The following is a 12,288-nucleotide window of genomic DNA, read 5'->3' as shown; positions in this document are numbered from 1 at the left end:
TGAACAGAAATGTGATATAAGCATTATATGGATTATTATTCAGACTTGAAAAGCAAGGGAATTCTGTAATATGCTACAATATGGATGACCCTTGAGGACCTTATACTAAATAAGACAGTACCAAAAGACAAATACTGTATGATTTCACTTATATGAGGTATTTGGAGTAGTCAAAATCATAAAAAGACAGGAAGTACAATGGTGGCTGGCAGAGGATGGAAGGAGTGGAAAATGAGGAGTTCCTGTTTTATAGAGTTTCAGTTTTATAAGATGAAAAGTTATGGGGATATATGATGGTGATGGCTGCACAGTAATGTGAATGTATCTAATACCACTGAACTGTACACTTAAAACCAAAACTTGTAGGGGGTAGGGCCTGAGCATCAGTAATTAAAAAAAAAAAATAAGCATAACTCAACATGGATTTTTTTTGTTTTGTTTTTTGGGGGTTTTTTGGCCACACCGCACAGCATGCAGGGTCTTAGTTTCCTGACCAGGGATTGAACTTATGCCCCCTGCAACAGAAGCTCAGAGTCTTAACCACTAGACTGCCAGGCAAGTTTCCATCGGTAATTTTTAAACATCCCCTAAACTATTCTAACAAGTAGCCATGGATGAGAACCATTTCATTAAAAGGTGCCATCTCATTTATTTTGTTTTGAACAAAAGAGTACTTCTTGGTAAAAACATATAAACCTGAGATAATTTTTTTTTTAACTTTTTATTTTGTTTTGGGGTATAGCTGATAAACAGACAATGTTGTGATAGTTTCATTAACCTGAAACAATTTTGATAATGCTCCTTTTAGATATTTATGGAGATCAGCTGAAACCATAAATTTTTAAAGCAAGCAAACTCAACATGGATTAGCACTTACTCCATGGTTTCTACTTTACATTTCCAAATTATAAACAAGCTTTTAAAAGTAATATTGAAAGAAGTTCCAGCTGTTTACTCCTAGTACAAAATAATTTAAAATGCTGAACACAATACACATTTGCAATAAATGGTATTTATAGACTGAACTGTGGTCTCCTCAGAATTCTCAAATTGAAGTCCTAATCCTTAGCACCTCTTAAGGTGACTGCATTTGAATATAAGGCCTTTAAAGAAGAGATTAAGACGAAGTGAGATCTTAAGGATGAGCCCCAATCCAACCTGACTGATGTTCCCAAGTGAAAAAGAAATTCGGACACATAAAGACACACCTGCGATGCCCTGGCACAGAGAAGGTCTTTATGAGAACAAACCAAGGACCATCTTCAAGCCAAGGAGAGAAAAAAAACTTCAGGAGAAACCAAACCTGCCTATACCTTGATCTTGAAACTGTGCAAAAATAAATTTCTGTTGTTTAAACCACTCCGTCTGTTGTATTTTGTTTTGGCAGCTCTAGCAGATTAACACAAATAGTAAGCAAAAAAAAAAAAAAAACACACACACAAGATGAAGAACCTTTGGGCAATGACACTCTGCAGCTGAACGTTATCCTGGGGTACAAGCCACACTCTTGGAGAGCCCTCCCTGGATCAGGACAGGGCTCAGGATGGCTTGTCCTCTGAAATTTTAACCTCAAATTTTTATTCACCTGCTCTCTGATTTCAGCCTTCTAGCTTTCATTCCCTTACTGCCACAGTATCTTCTCTTTTACTCCATGTGAGACTGCAAGGCCCTGGAGCCCTCCCAGACAAATGCTCTCTGGCCTGCCTTCCTTCTCTATCGAGTCTGGGTCCCAAGATGATGGTGTTCACTATTCTATCAGAACTACCTTCCCTTGCTCCCTGTTACGTTGCCACAACTAACCAACAAAACCCAAAATCAGAAACCAACAGTGCATTCTGTCTTCACTAAACCACTCTAGATGAGTCAAGCTCTGTTGGAAAAGCACTAAACCACACATTCATGCACAGTAATCTCTACAAATTCAGATTCAAATCTCAGCACCCACCCTTTGCACATCCTTCTGCTTGAGTTGGCATCTCTCAAGGACCACTCCTCTCAAGAACCACCCCAAGCCTCTTCACTCTCTTTAGTCCTGCATGGATGCCTGTCTCTCACCATGCACCCCATTTAACACAGCAGATGTCATTTCCTTCAGTCATCTCACTTCCTATTATATATTTACCTGTATCCACACCCATCCTCACTTTCTTTTCTAGTCTCAAAGGAGTTTCTTCCGTTTCTAACTTCCCTATCCATGCTCTTTTTAGCACCCCTTCCTACTTTTGAAACTTTTCATCCATTCTCTCTCCTACTTGCCCTGCTTATTCAACACTTTTATCTTTACTAAGAACTCTTACTTCATTCTATGAGTATGCACATCTCTCTCATCTCCCTAAACCCTTCCTTGACCTCTATCAAACTCAAGCCACCACAATCCCATCTGTCTTCTTTTCATCCAAGCTTCTCAAAAGAAGAGTTCACCCTCAATGTGTATTCACTGAGTTACAATAACCTGGATGGCTATGGCCCCAGTGTAGTTCTGATATCCCTCTTCTTATGGTCATCAATGACTCCTTACTTATTCTTAAGTGACATCTAATCATTCTCTCAAAGCATGCTATAAGAGACTTCCCTGATGGTCCAGTGGCTAAGACTATGCACTCCCAAGGGGGCAGGGGTTTGAGTCCCTGGTCGGTGAACCAAGTTCCCACATTTCAAAAAAAAAAGCATGCTATAGAATTGAGGGGAAAAGAGAGGCCCTCTCCTAGTCCCTGCCGAACCTTCCAAGTTGCTACCTTTCCACCTCAACTGAGGTTCATGAGGTTCATCTATACCAGGGGTCAGTAAATTGTTTTCTGTAAAAGGCCAGATGGTAAACAGGTTCTGTGAGCTGGTCTCTCTTGTACCTTCCCAACTCTGCAGGGCGCAGGAAGCCACAGAAGAGACCAGCACACCTGTCCGATTTGGTCCCAGGCCCCCACAATAAAGCAAATATCACAATGAAGTCAGTCATACGAATTTTCTGGTTTCCCAGTATGTATTGAAAAGTTATATTTACATTATACTTTGGTTTATTCAGTGTGCAATAGCATATCTTTAAAAAATGATGTATATACCTCAGTTCAAAAATACTTCATTGCTAAAAACTGCTAACCATCATCTGAGCCTTCAGTGAGGCATCTTTTTGCAAAAGTAACATCAACGGATCACCCTAACACAATAAAAATGAAAAAGTCTGAAATGCTGCATGGCTTACTAAAATGTGTCACAAAGACATAAAGTAAGCAAATATTGTCGGAAAATGGCACCAATAGACTTGCTCAATGCACTGCTGCCACAAACTTCCAATTTGTAAAAAAAAACAAAACACAATAAAGCAAAGAGCAATATACTGATCTACACCTGAACCTAAGTGAATGAGTGTGGCTATGCTCCAATAATACTTAATCTACAAAAACAAGCAGTAGGCTAGTCTGTCTGTGGGCCATGGTTTGCTAACTCCTCTTTGCTGTGACCTGTGTTGTCCCCGGAACCTGTACATTTATCAAGAATTTGGCCTCCTACTCACAGTCTTCATCGCCAGCCTAAGGAACAAAGTGCAGTGCCAGGCACCTGATAAGCATTCTATAATGTGGCTGCAATCATTATCTTTGAAAATGACCCCATGGACATGTAATTAGCTTTGCGGTTGACCACCCAGCACTTTAAGGCCTCTCAGTTTCTTCACCTGCTTAACTCTCATACCGTGGACTTTGTCATCTAGAGCCCTCTGTCTCTCAGATCAAATACCTAACGAACACTGATCACTCTCACTCCTTTTATACTTGCTCTCCAACCTTAGGGAGCCTCCAGTGCACTTGTCCCTCTTGTCTCCTAAACCCTGAATACTCACTGGAAGGGCTGAAACTGAAGCTGAAGCTCCAATACTTTGGCCACCTGATGCAAAGAGCCAATTCACTGGAAAAGACCCCGATGCTGGGAAAGACTGAAGGCAGAAGAGGACAACAAAGGATAAGATGGCTGGATGGCATCACTGATTCAATGGACATGAACTTAGGCAGACCCTGGGAGATGGTGAGGGACAGGGAAGCCTAGCATGCTGCAGTCCATGGGGTCACAAAGAGTCAGACACAACTTGTCAACTGAATAACAACAATAGCAAAGAGTCGGGCGTGACTGAGCGACTAACACTTACTCACTTACTTAGTCTCAGAAAGAGTTGGTACTACTTCAATCCACCAAAAATGATCTGGATCCTTGTCTGTCCCTTCTGCTTCACCAATACTAGTGTACAAAAGCTAAATCCCGAACCAATCCAGCCGTATGTCTTCCTTCACTGCCTGTTAACCATGGATATGGTTCTCATCCTGAGCATCCCCATCTTCAAATGGGTGAAATCCTTTCAAGACTGTTACGTGCTACGAGTTTAACAGGCCTAAAAGTGCTCGACATAAGGTAATCATTCCATAAACGGTAGCAATGTTCTTATGTTAAATCAATAGCTTAAGAAGAAAGGTGGATGACAAAAAAAAATGGGATACAGATTTGGGGAGCTGCAGGAGCGAAAGGGGAGAACATCTGGAAAGAAAAAAGGAGAAAATTTCCCTTGTCATAAAATGTCCCAATCCTTCTGGAATATATTCAGTTGCTCTGTGAATTACTGGTAACCAAATGTATGATTATTCTTTACTAATCTCACCGGTCTGGAGCCTGAAGTTTCTGTAGTAGAACACTCTCCAAGGGGAAGATTTGCTCCAGAGTCTAAGTTTCTGTCAGGAGAGAAAACTAACAAATCTTCCTTCTATTAATCTAGACTTACAGTGATATCGTTAAAAAGGAATTATGATGGGGGACTTCCCTTCTGGTCCAGCTAAGTCCGAGCTCCCAATGCAGGGGGCCCAGATTTGATCCCTGATAAGGGAACTAGATCCCACATGTGAAACTAAGAGTTTAGCCATTGAGAGTGTTAAACAAAAGTATTCAACTAGTGATTCCATGACTGAGGCAGAAGTTATTCAAGGCAAAAGTCTAGGACATCTTGTGCCAGAAAGCACAGAAGTGCCCCCAAATTGATGTGGATATTGGGGGGAAGGGCATGAAAGGGGGTCAAAGAGACAGAGAAGCTGGATTCCAAGAGGTTCCCACAGGCCAAATTTGGGGAAATTTGAGCAACAAAAAGAACAATGATGGTGATGGAATCTAACCCCATTAATTTTTTTTTTTTTTTTAATGAAATAACTAGAAAATCATCACTTTGCATCCTTCCAAAGGCAAAGTTCATTTTCCTGTTGCAAAAAACACTGGGTTAAGTGTTAATGGGTTACAGTATATCTGCATAGTTTCAAACTATTACTCCACAGATTACCTAACTTTTAATTACAAAAATTACAAAGGGAAATTATAAAGGGAAAAAAGTGAGCCTTTACAATGGAGATATCTGGCAGTCACCTCCTTAATCAAGTGCTCAGACAGCATCAGCAATAGACAGCAACCCGATATGTGGCTACTGTGATGCAGTAAGAAGCACATAGCATCGTCTGTGTAATATACTCAAAAGCTTATAAACTGAATTAATGGAGAGAAAGCAATCAGACAGTTAGTCCACAGTCTCATTACTCAAAAGTGGTCCAAAGACCAGAATTCCATCACCTGGGAGCTTGTTCAGAAGACAGAATCGCAGATTCCACTTGGGACAAGTGAATCATAACTTGCATTTTCAACAGATCCTCAAGTGACTCTGAGGTACAAAGTATGAGAAGCCCTGAACAAGACAAACCACCTAGACTTTATAAAAAATCAATGTCTTAAAAACAAAAAAAGGCAGAGAGGCCTGCTCTGGATTTAGAGACACGAACAGCCAAAAGCAGTGAGTGAATCTTGACTGAATCCTGGGTAAGAGAAAAATGTTTTAAAATACATTTTGAGGGAACTGGGAAAATTTGAATATATGGTCTTTACTAAAATGACAGTGAATTAATGTTAAGGTTCTTAAATGTGATAACAGCGTTTAGTTACACAGAATGTTCTTATTCTTAGAAGATACAAGGAGTTCCCTGGTGGTCCAGTGGTTAGGACTCCGTGCTTTCACTGCCATGGCTCGAGTTCAATCCCTGGTTGGGGAACTGAGGTGCAGCAAAAACCAAACAAACAAAAAAAGATACATACTGATATATATGTCTACAACTTACTTTTAAATAGTTCATAAAAGTACAGAAAACATATGTGGAATAATAACTGGTTATTCTAGATGAAGAGTATGTAAGTGTCCATTGTGGGTTTTTTGGTTTTTTTTTTTACTTTTTTTTTAGGTAGAAAATTTTATCAAATAAAAAATTGGAGGATGGGAAGAATATTCAACTAACCCACAACAGAAATGGTTAAGTCTCTAGGAGCAAACAGCATGATTTACACAATCCTGCATCTATCTTAACACTCATTTCAGAAGATACACATAAGTGTTCAGTAGATGTTGGATGAGAGAAAGAAATTTGTTTAAATCAGTTTAGCTGGCAGAAATTCCCAAGGCATTAAGAGCTGCTACAGCCAGTCAGCTCTCAAGTACATACAGAACTACAAACTAAATTTTCATTCAATGAGAGGCAGCAGAGTGTAAAGCAAACATGTGGGGGTCACTCTGACCTAGATTTTATTAGCGGAGCATATTCTGGGGCAGATTTAACCTTGCAAAGTCTCAATCACTCTATCTGCAATACAGAAATAAACCAACATCTTACAGGGTAGTGTAAAGATGAAATAAGATACAAGATAACAAATATAAACCTCCAAGCATCATTTAATAAATGTTAACTATAATTTTATCAATAAAGTCAGCTAAAAGGTATTCCATAAAATGAACATACTGTTTTCAAGGACCCAATTTTGACTTTATTCTGAGGATCAAAGGTCTTCATATTAGCATTTTCTGACAATTTTAAGTCAAAGTGAGAAGGCAGAACACTTTACACTTCTCCTTGTTATTTGGTATTTGGAGAAAGAGCATTCAGTAAGATGACAGGCAGCCTCCCTCCAAGATAAAAGCATTTTACTTCAACTTAATCTTAGTAAACCAGCATAAAATACTGAAGATTAGCAAAATACATCTATGAAGAATGACTTCAAGAATAAACAAATTCAATATGAAGAAGACTTGGAAATAATTTTGTCAAGTTATCTTAGACTCTCTTGACTAGAAAACTTATGAGAAACCTATGTTTTCATGAAATTTTATTAAAAACATCTTTTGGAAGCACTTACACAAAGAGTAACCATCTATCTTTTTGGCTTAAGAGCACTTGTGCCCAGATGAAATAGAATTGAGCTCAACAGATGGATGATAGTCTAACCCAATTATTCTATGAAAGTCTAAAACAATCTCTCCTAAGGTTTGGCAACTATGGCCAGCTGAAAAAATCCAGCCCATGACTTATTTTCATGAATACAGTTTTACTGTATTCATTTATGTATTGTCTATGGCTGTTTTCACTACAACAGCAGAGTAGAAAAGTTGCATCAGAGACATTACAGCCCACGAAATCTAAAACATTTACTATCTAGTCTTTTAAAGAAAAAAACTGTCAACCTCTGCTCCAGACAAGCAAACCAAGAATGAAGTTAAGACCTGTCCCAGACTCACCTGAGGTGTCGTCTTTTTGTATTGGTCACCTCCATCTATCACATCCCTCATTATTTTTTCCTTGAGAAATTCATACTCTTCTGAACTCAGGTGAATAGACTCTACAGTTTTTCCACAGCCCAAACATTGACCACTGTAATTACAATTGAATGTGTTAAAGAATGTCCCGAGAAAGAACTTTTTCTAAAATGAATAATTCTAGGACATGAGAAAATTGGAAGGTAATTTAGAAAAAGAACACCATAACCTTTGTGATTATCATACACCATCTCATTTTTTGTAACCCAGACAATATAACAAATTAGTGACCCAGAAAAACCCAAAAGAGTAGACTGCTGACCTCCAGATAAAGTTTTTAAGGTCGTTCTTAAAACACAACGGGGCCCAAATTCATAGGGAAAACATGTCAGAGGAATCACACCAGGCTCACAGCACCTACCAAGAAAACTATTTTGGATACTGCAAATTCTCCAAATGTGAAATATGACCTTTTTGGCAATCCAAGTAACTTAATCTATCCTATTATTAAGATGTTCTTAGATTCTTTTTAACCAGTAGCAACACAAACTACTAAACCTGAACTGAGCAGATTAAAAATAAAACATTGGTCTTTACCTTTGCTGGATTGTGATGAATTGTCCTTTCCATTGTTCTCCAGGAATACTACAAAAAAAATTGCAAAACCAAATCACCAGAGGGTCAAATCCCTACTGAACAGATATTCTGTAGGAAAGAGCTCTGAAAGGTTTGCGATATTTTCTTAGAACAGTTCAATTAGAAGAGTGGATGCTTAGACAGTGATGGTACACTACTCTGGATCTCCTTCTCTTTGCTTCTTCTCTCATCATCTGACCCTCATCTTTAAGTCTAAATTTATCTTCACAGGACCTACCCAGAAAAAAGCTGTAACTTCTACACAAAACTCAACTCTAGGGACTTCCTTGGTGGCCAAGTGGGTAAGACTGCACTCCCAATGCAGGAGGCCCAGGTTCTATCCCTGGTCAGGGAACTAGTTCCCACATGCTGCAACTAAGTCCCAGCACAGCCAAATTAAAAGAAAAAACTCAACTCTAACCTTCTCCATAAAGCTGCCAGAGATCGTTCGTGACCCAGAGTCATTCTCTCTCTTACACTATCAAATTTTATATATCACTCTTAGATAACTGTCTACTATCACATTCCCAATTAGGTCATGAATGCCATTATAATAGATTTTACATCACAAAACACTCACAGTTCTGAGTCTAAAACTGGAGGCATTCAAAACTTCTTATTCATTTATTTGCTCAATCAACTTATCCTTTCTTCTTTCCTCTTTCATATACTACCATCAATTCTTTTTGGGGGGGTGGGGGCTGTGCTGGTTCTTCAATGGTGCATGGGCTTTTCTCCAGTTGCAGCGAGCAAGGACTTCTCGCTGTGGTGGCGTCTCTTGTTGTGGAGCATGGGCTCTAGAGTGCGCAGCATCAGTAGTTGCGGCTCACAGGCTCTAGAGCATAGGCTCTAGTTAGCTGTGGTGCAAGGGCTTAGTCACTCTGCAGCAAGTGGGATCTCCCCAGATCAGGGATCCAACCTGTGTTTCCAGCACTGGCAGGCGGATTCTTTACCACTGAGCCACCAGGAGAGCCTCATCAATTCCTATCAATTCTACTGCCTTCTCTCCTTTCTCAGTTCTTAATTCAAGATCTCATCATCCCTTACTCAAATCTACAATTGCCTCCAAACAGATTTCCCTGTTTCAAATCTTAATCCCTCTCCAATCTTCTTTTCTCACTACTTTGGCATCATCTTTTAAAAACTACTCCAAGACCAGCATTCTTGATAACAGAATAAAATCCAAAATCCTTGGCCTTCAAAGACTATCACTATCTAGTTCCTCTGAAGATATTCAATAAATGTGGTAAGAAAGATAATTAGGCATGATTGCTACCGCAAAGCTCTGTAAAAATAACATATAGTAGAAAAGCAAGAGAAAAACAGAGATGAAAGAACCTGTAGGAAAACGCCTGAAGCAAATTAGCAGTAAAGTAATAAAGAACAAAAGACCATCATCAAGCTGATAACATGAAGGAAAGCAAAGGAGAGAGTTTTGTAGAGAGTAGTCAAATATGGTATGATCAAAACCAGGACGGATGAAGATCTTCTTTTTTAACGCATATGAGGTTAAAGCAGGATCTCTCCCTCTGCTCTAACTACTCAACTTGGTGAAATGCAGACAGTAAACAGAATATATATGTGCATTATATACATTATAACAATCACAATTAGGTTTCAGAAGAACTTCTGAAAATAGTAATTTGACCCAAAGACAGCTCCAGTTTTCTTGCTATGAACTCCAGCCATAAGTGCTATTTATAAATACTCATACACTAGACAATTCAGAAAACAAATGAACCTTCTAAAAGGAAAAAATACATAAAAACAACAAGTGTTCTATAATCTCCCTTTTATGTGATGAGCAGAGATTATCACAACAGGTTTTTCAAAGAGAAAGAAAACTGTCTTAAAGGGGAAATAATGTTACTAAGAGAAAAAAGTATAATCTGAATAGAACAATCCTCAGCAACTGATTAAAAAAAAAAAAGGAAGAAGCTACTTTTAGGTATCAGTATTAAAATAAAAATACACATATAAACAGAAATCAAAATTACCTCTCAAACCATGTTTTTATACTGTGTGCAAATGACTCCCCAGGATAAAGTTGATTATTTCTTAGATACAAAAGAATGTTGTGCAGTTTGTTTAAATATTGATCATCTTTCATGTCTTTTCCAAAATCAAAGAAGGCTTTTAAAGTTTCCAACATAGGAACAATATCATGACTTAACAACTCCTGATACAAATTCCAAGCTACATTTACATCTTGATGAAACAGGGCTCCCTGAATACAGTCATCATAGTTCTTTTTTGAAGGAATCATGACTTTTTTGAGGTCCTCTAACAGCAGCAAGGCCTCTCTCCATCTGTCTGTATACATTAACCCCCGTATGAGAAGAGTGTAGGCTCCAGATTCTAAACGCTTGTATCTGGCTTTCATGATTTCATAGACATCAATAATTTCTGATGTCTGCTTATGAAAAACACAGAGATACAAATACTTGACCAGTAAATCATAACCTACAATACCATTGTTTTTTGTAGCTACCCAGGCCAGCACAGATTTGGCCACATCTAGAGAGCTACGGCTTTTAACCATCTGCAAAATAATCCAATTTTCAAAGTTAGCCTTTTCTTTGAACTCTTCCTTAAGTTTATCCCACTCCTCTGAATTCAAAGGTTTTGTCGGGAGCTGAATAATGTTCTTCACAGGTGGCAAGACAGGAGCTTTACTAGAAGGATTCATCTGTGATCTCTTCTTAGCCGCTCCAGCTGCAAACATGTGAGAAGAATCAGCAGAAACTTGCTTATTACTACCCTCATCTAGCTTCCTGACACATCTGGCCTTGGCAATCAGCAGGTTCATTGCTTTGGTATTTTGTGCAGACATCGTTTTAACAGAAAACCACTTCTCTTGACTTCTGATGCCATAGCAGTCTTTGAGAAAGAGAGAAAGGTAAAAGTGACTTGAACTTAGCCCAAGGTATGAGTTGCTCTTCCAAAGCTTAGGAAAGCTTCGAATACCAGTGAAATAGAAAGTCATTATGCAATTAAGTCAGCACTAGATTGTGAAAAAGATGTTCAAAAAGCTCCAACTTCTGCAGGCTGGTGGCTGGGGGCAACTTTCTACAAGGCGATTTTCAGCTTCTCACAAATGCTCTGGGGGCTAGCAGCAACGAAGCTCGGTTGAGTTCTCTCCATTAAACAAGGGTATGGGGATATCCAACCTATCTCGCAAGTTCCAGGACTAGGAGACAGAGCAGGAATCCTCTGCCGCCTCTTTCATTCCAGTCAGCGAACCTGAGGGAAAAAGCACAAAGACCCGCCAGCTGACTCACGCGGAACACCACTCTTCTTGAAAAGGGGCAGGAACCCATGGGAGATAGGCTGCATAAGGGGCGAGGAGTCGGAAGCCTACCTCAGGCCCACCCGCAGCCAAGGAAAAGGCGAAAGCCCAAGTCTAGGGGCCCTGGCCGCCAGAGGGGGCGGTTAAGAGAGCCAGCCAGAGACACAAGAAAGGAAGAGAAGTCCACGAGGGCACCGCCTCTGCGTACGGGTCGGTCACAAACGAAGTTCACTAGATTGAATCACCCACCTCAGCACTCACGCTGTGTGCAACCATTAGCGGCGAGACTACGGCGTCCACAATGCACCGCGACGGCCCCTGCCGCGAAGGCGTGGCTAAGCTGGTCGCAGGCGTTCCGTTCGCCCTGGAGGCGAGAAAAAGGCGACTTGTGAAACTTTCAGTGCCTGGAGAGGGCACGGGCGGCTGCTGAACCCACCTATTACATTCAGGGAACATTTAAACCCTCCAGATATCCGCAATAAACAATGAAAAGAAACTGAAGTTAGAAAGCTCTTCCATCCATTGGGAGGAGCCAAAGGAACCCCTGGGTCACGTGGTGCACAAGTGCCAAAGGGCCAAGATGAAATAAAAGCGCGGGCTCCCTTATCCGGCGCCTTTAGAATCATGCATGGTGAGGCTGGCAAGCTGCTTTAAGGAATCAGCTTTTCTTCTTCATGTCTGGCCTCCCTGTTGTGACCGCGTCCGTAGCTTTAGCCAGATCGTGGTATTCTCCGCAGTGGCCTCTGGGATCGATTTACCCCACTTCCGCCCG

At 40.1% G+C, this 12,288-nt stretch overlaps 1 protein-coding gene across 3 annotated transcripts in view; it reads right to left on the bottom strand.

The window, feature by feature from the left end:
- The window catches only part of PRORP (protein only RNase P catalytic subunit), a 122,973-nt gene extending 110,762 nt beyond the window's left edge, over positions 1 to 12,211 (bottom strand). Inside the window, exons 1-5 of one of the 3 annotated variants that reach the window (XM_065906553.1) lie at positions 11,953 to 12,211; positions 11,766 to 11,880; positions 10,225 to 11,470; positions 8,189 to 8,236; positions 7,574 to 7,706 (exon numbers count right to left, since the gene is read on the bottom strand). In XM_065906553.1, the coding sequence (XP_065762625.1) occupies positions 7,574 to 7,706; positions 8,189 to 8,236; positions 10,225 to 11,213 (1,170 nt within the window). In that variant the 5' untranslated portion in view covers positions 11,214 to 11,470; positions 11,766 to 11,880; positions 11,953 to 12,211. Of the gene's footprint in view, positions 1 to 7,573; positions 7,707 to 8,188; positions 8,237 to 10,224; positions 11,471 to 11,588; positions 11,695 to 11,765 lie in introns of those variants that run through there. The other 2 variants (XM_065906551.1, XM_065906554.1) reach the window with 2 other exon arrangements.
- Positions 12,212 to 12,288: the final 77 nt, after the last annotated feature.

This window comes from Muntiacus reevesi, chromosome 15 (genome assembly GCF_963930625.1).
Source record: "Muntiacus reevesi chromosome 15, mMunRee1.1, whole genome shotgun sequence".
NCBI lineage: Eukaryota > Metazoa > Chordata > Mammalia > Artiodactyla > Cervidae > Muntiacus > Muntiacus reevesi.
This window is presented reverse-complemented; position numbering and strand designations above follow the sequence as displayed.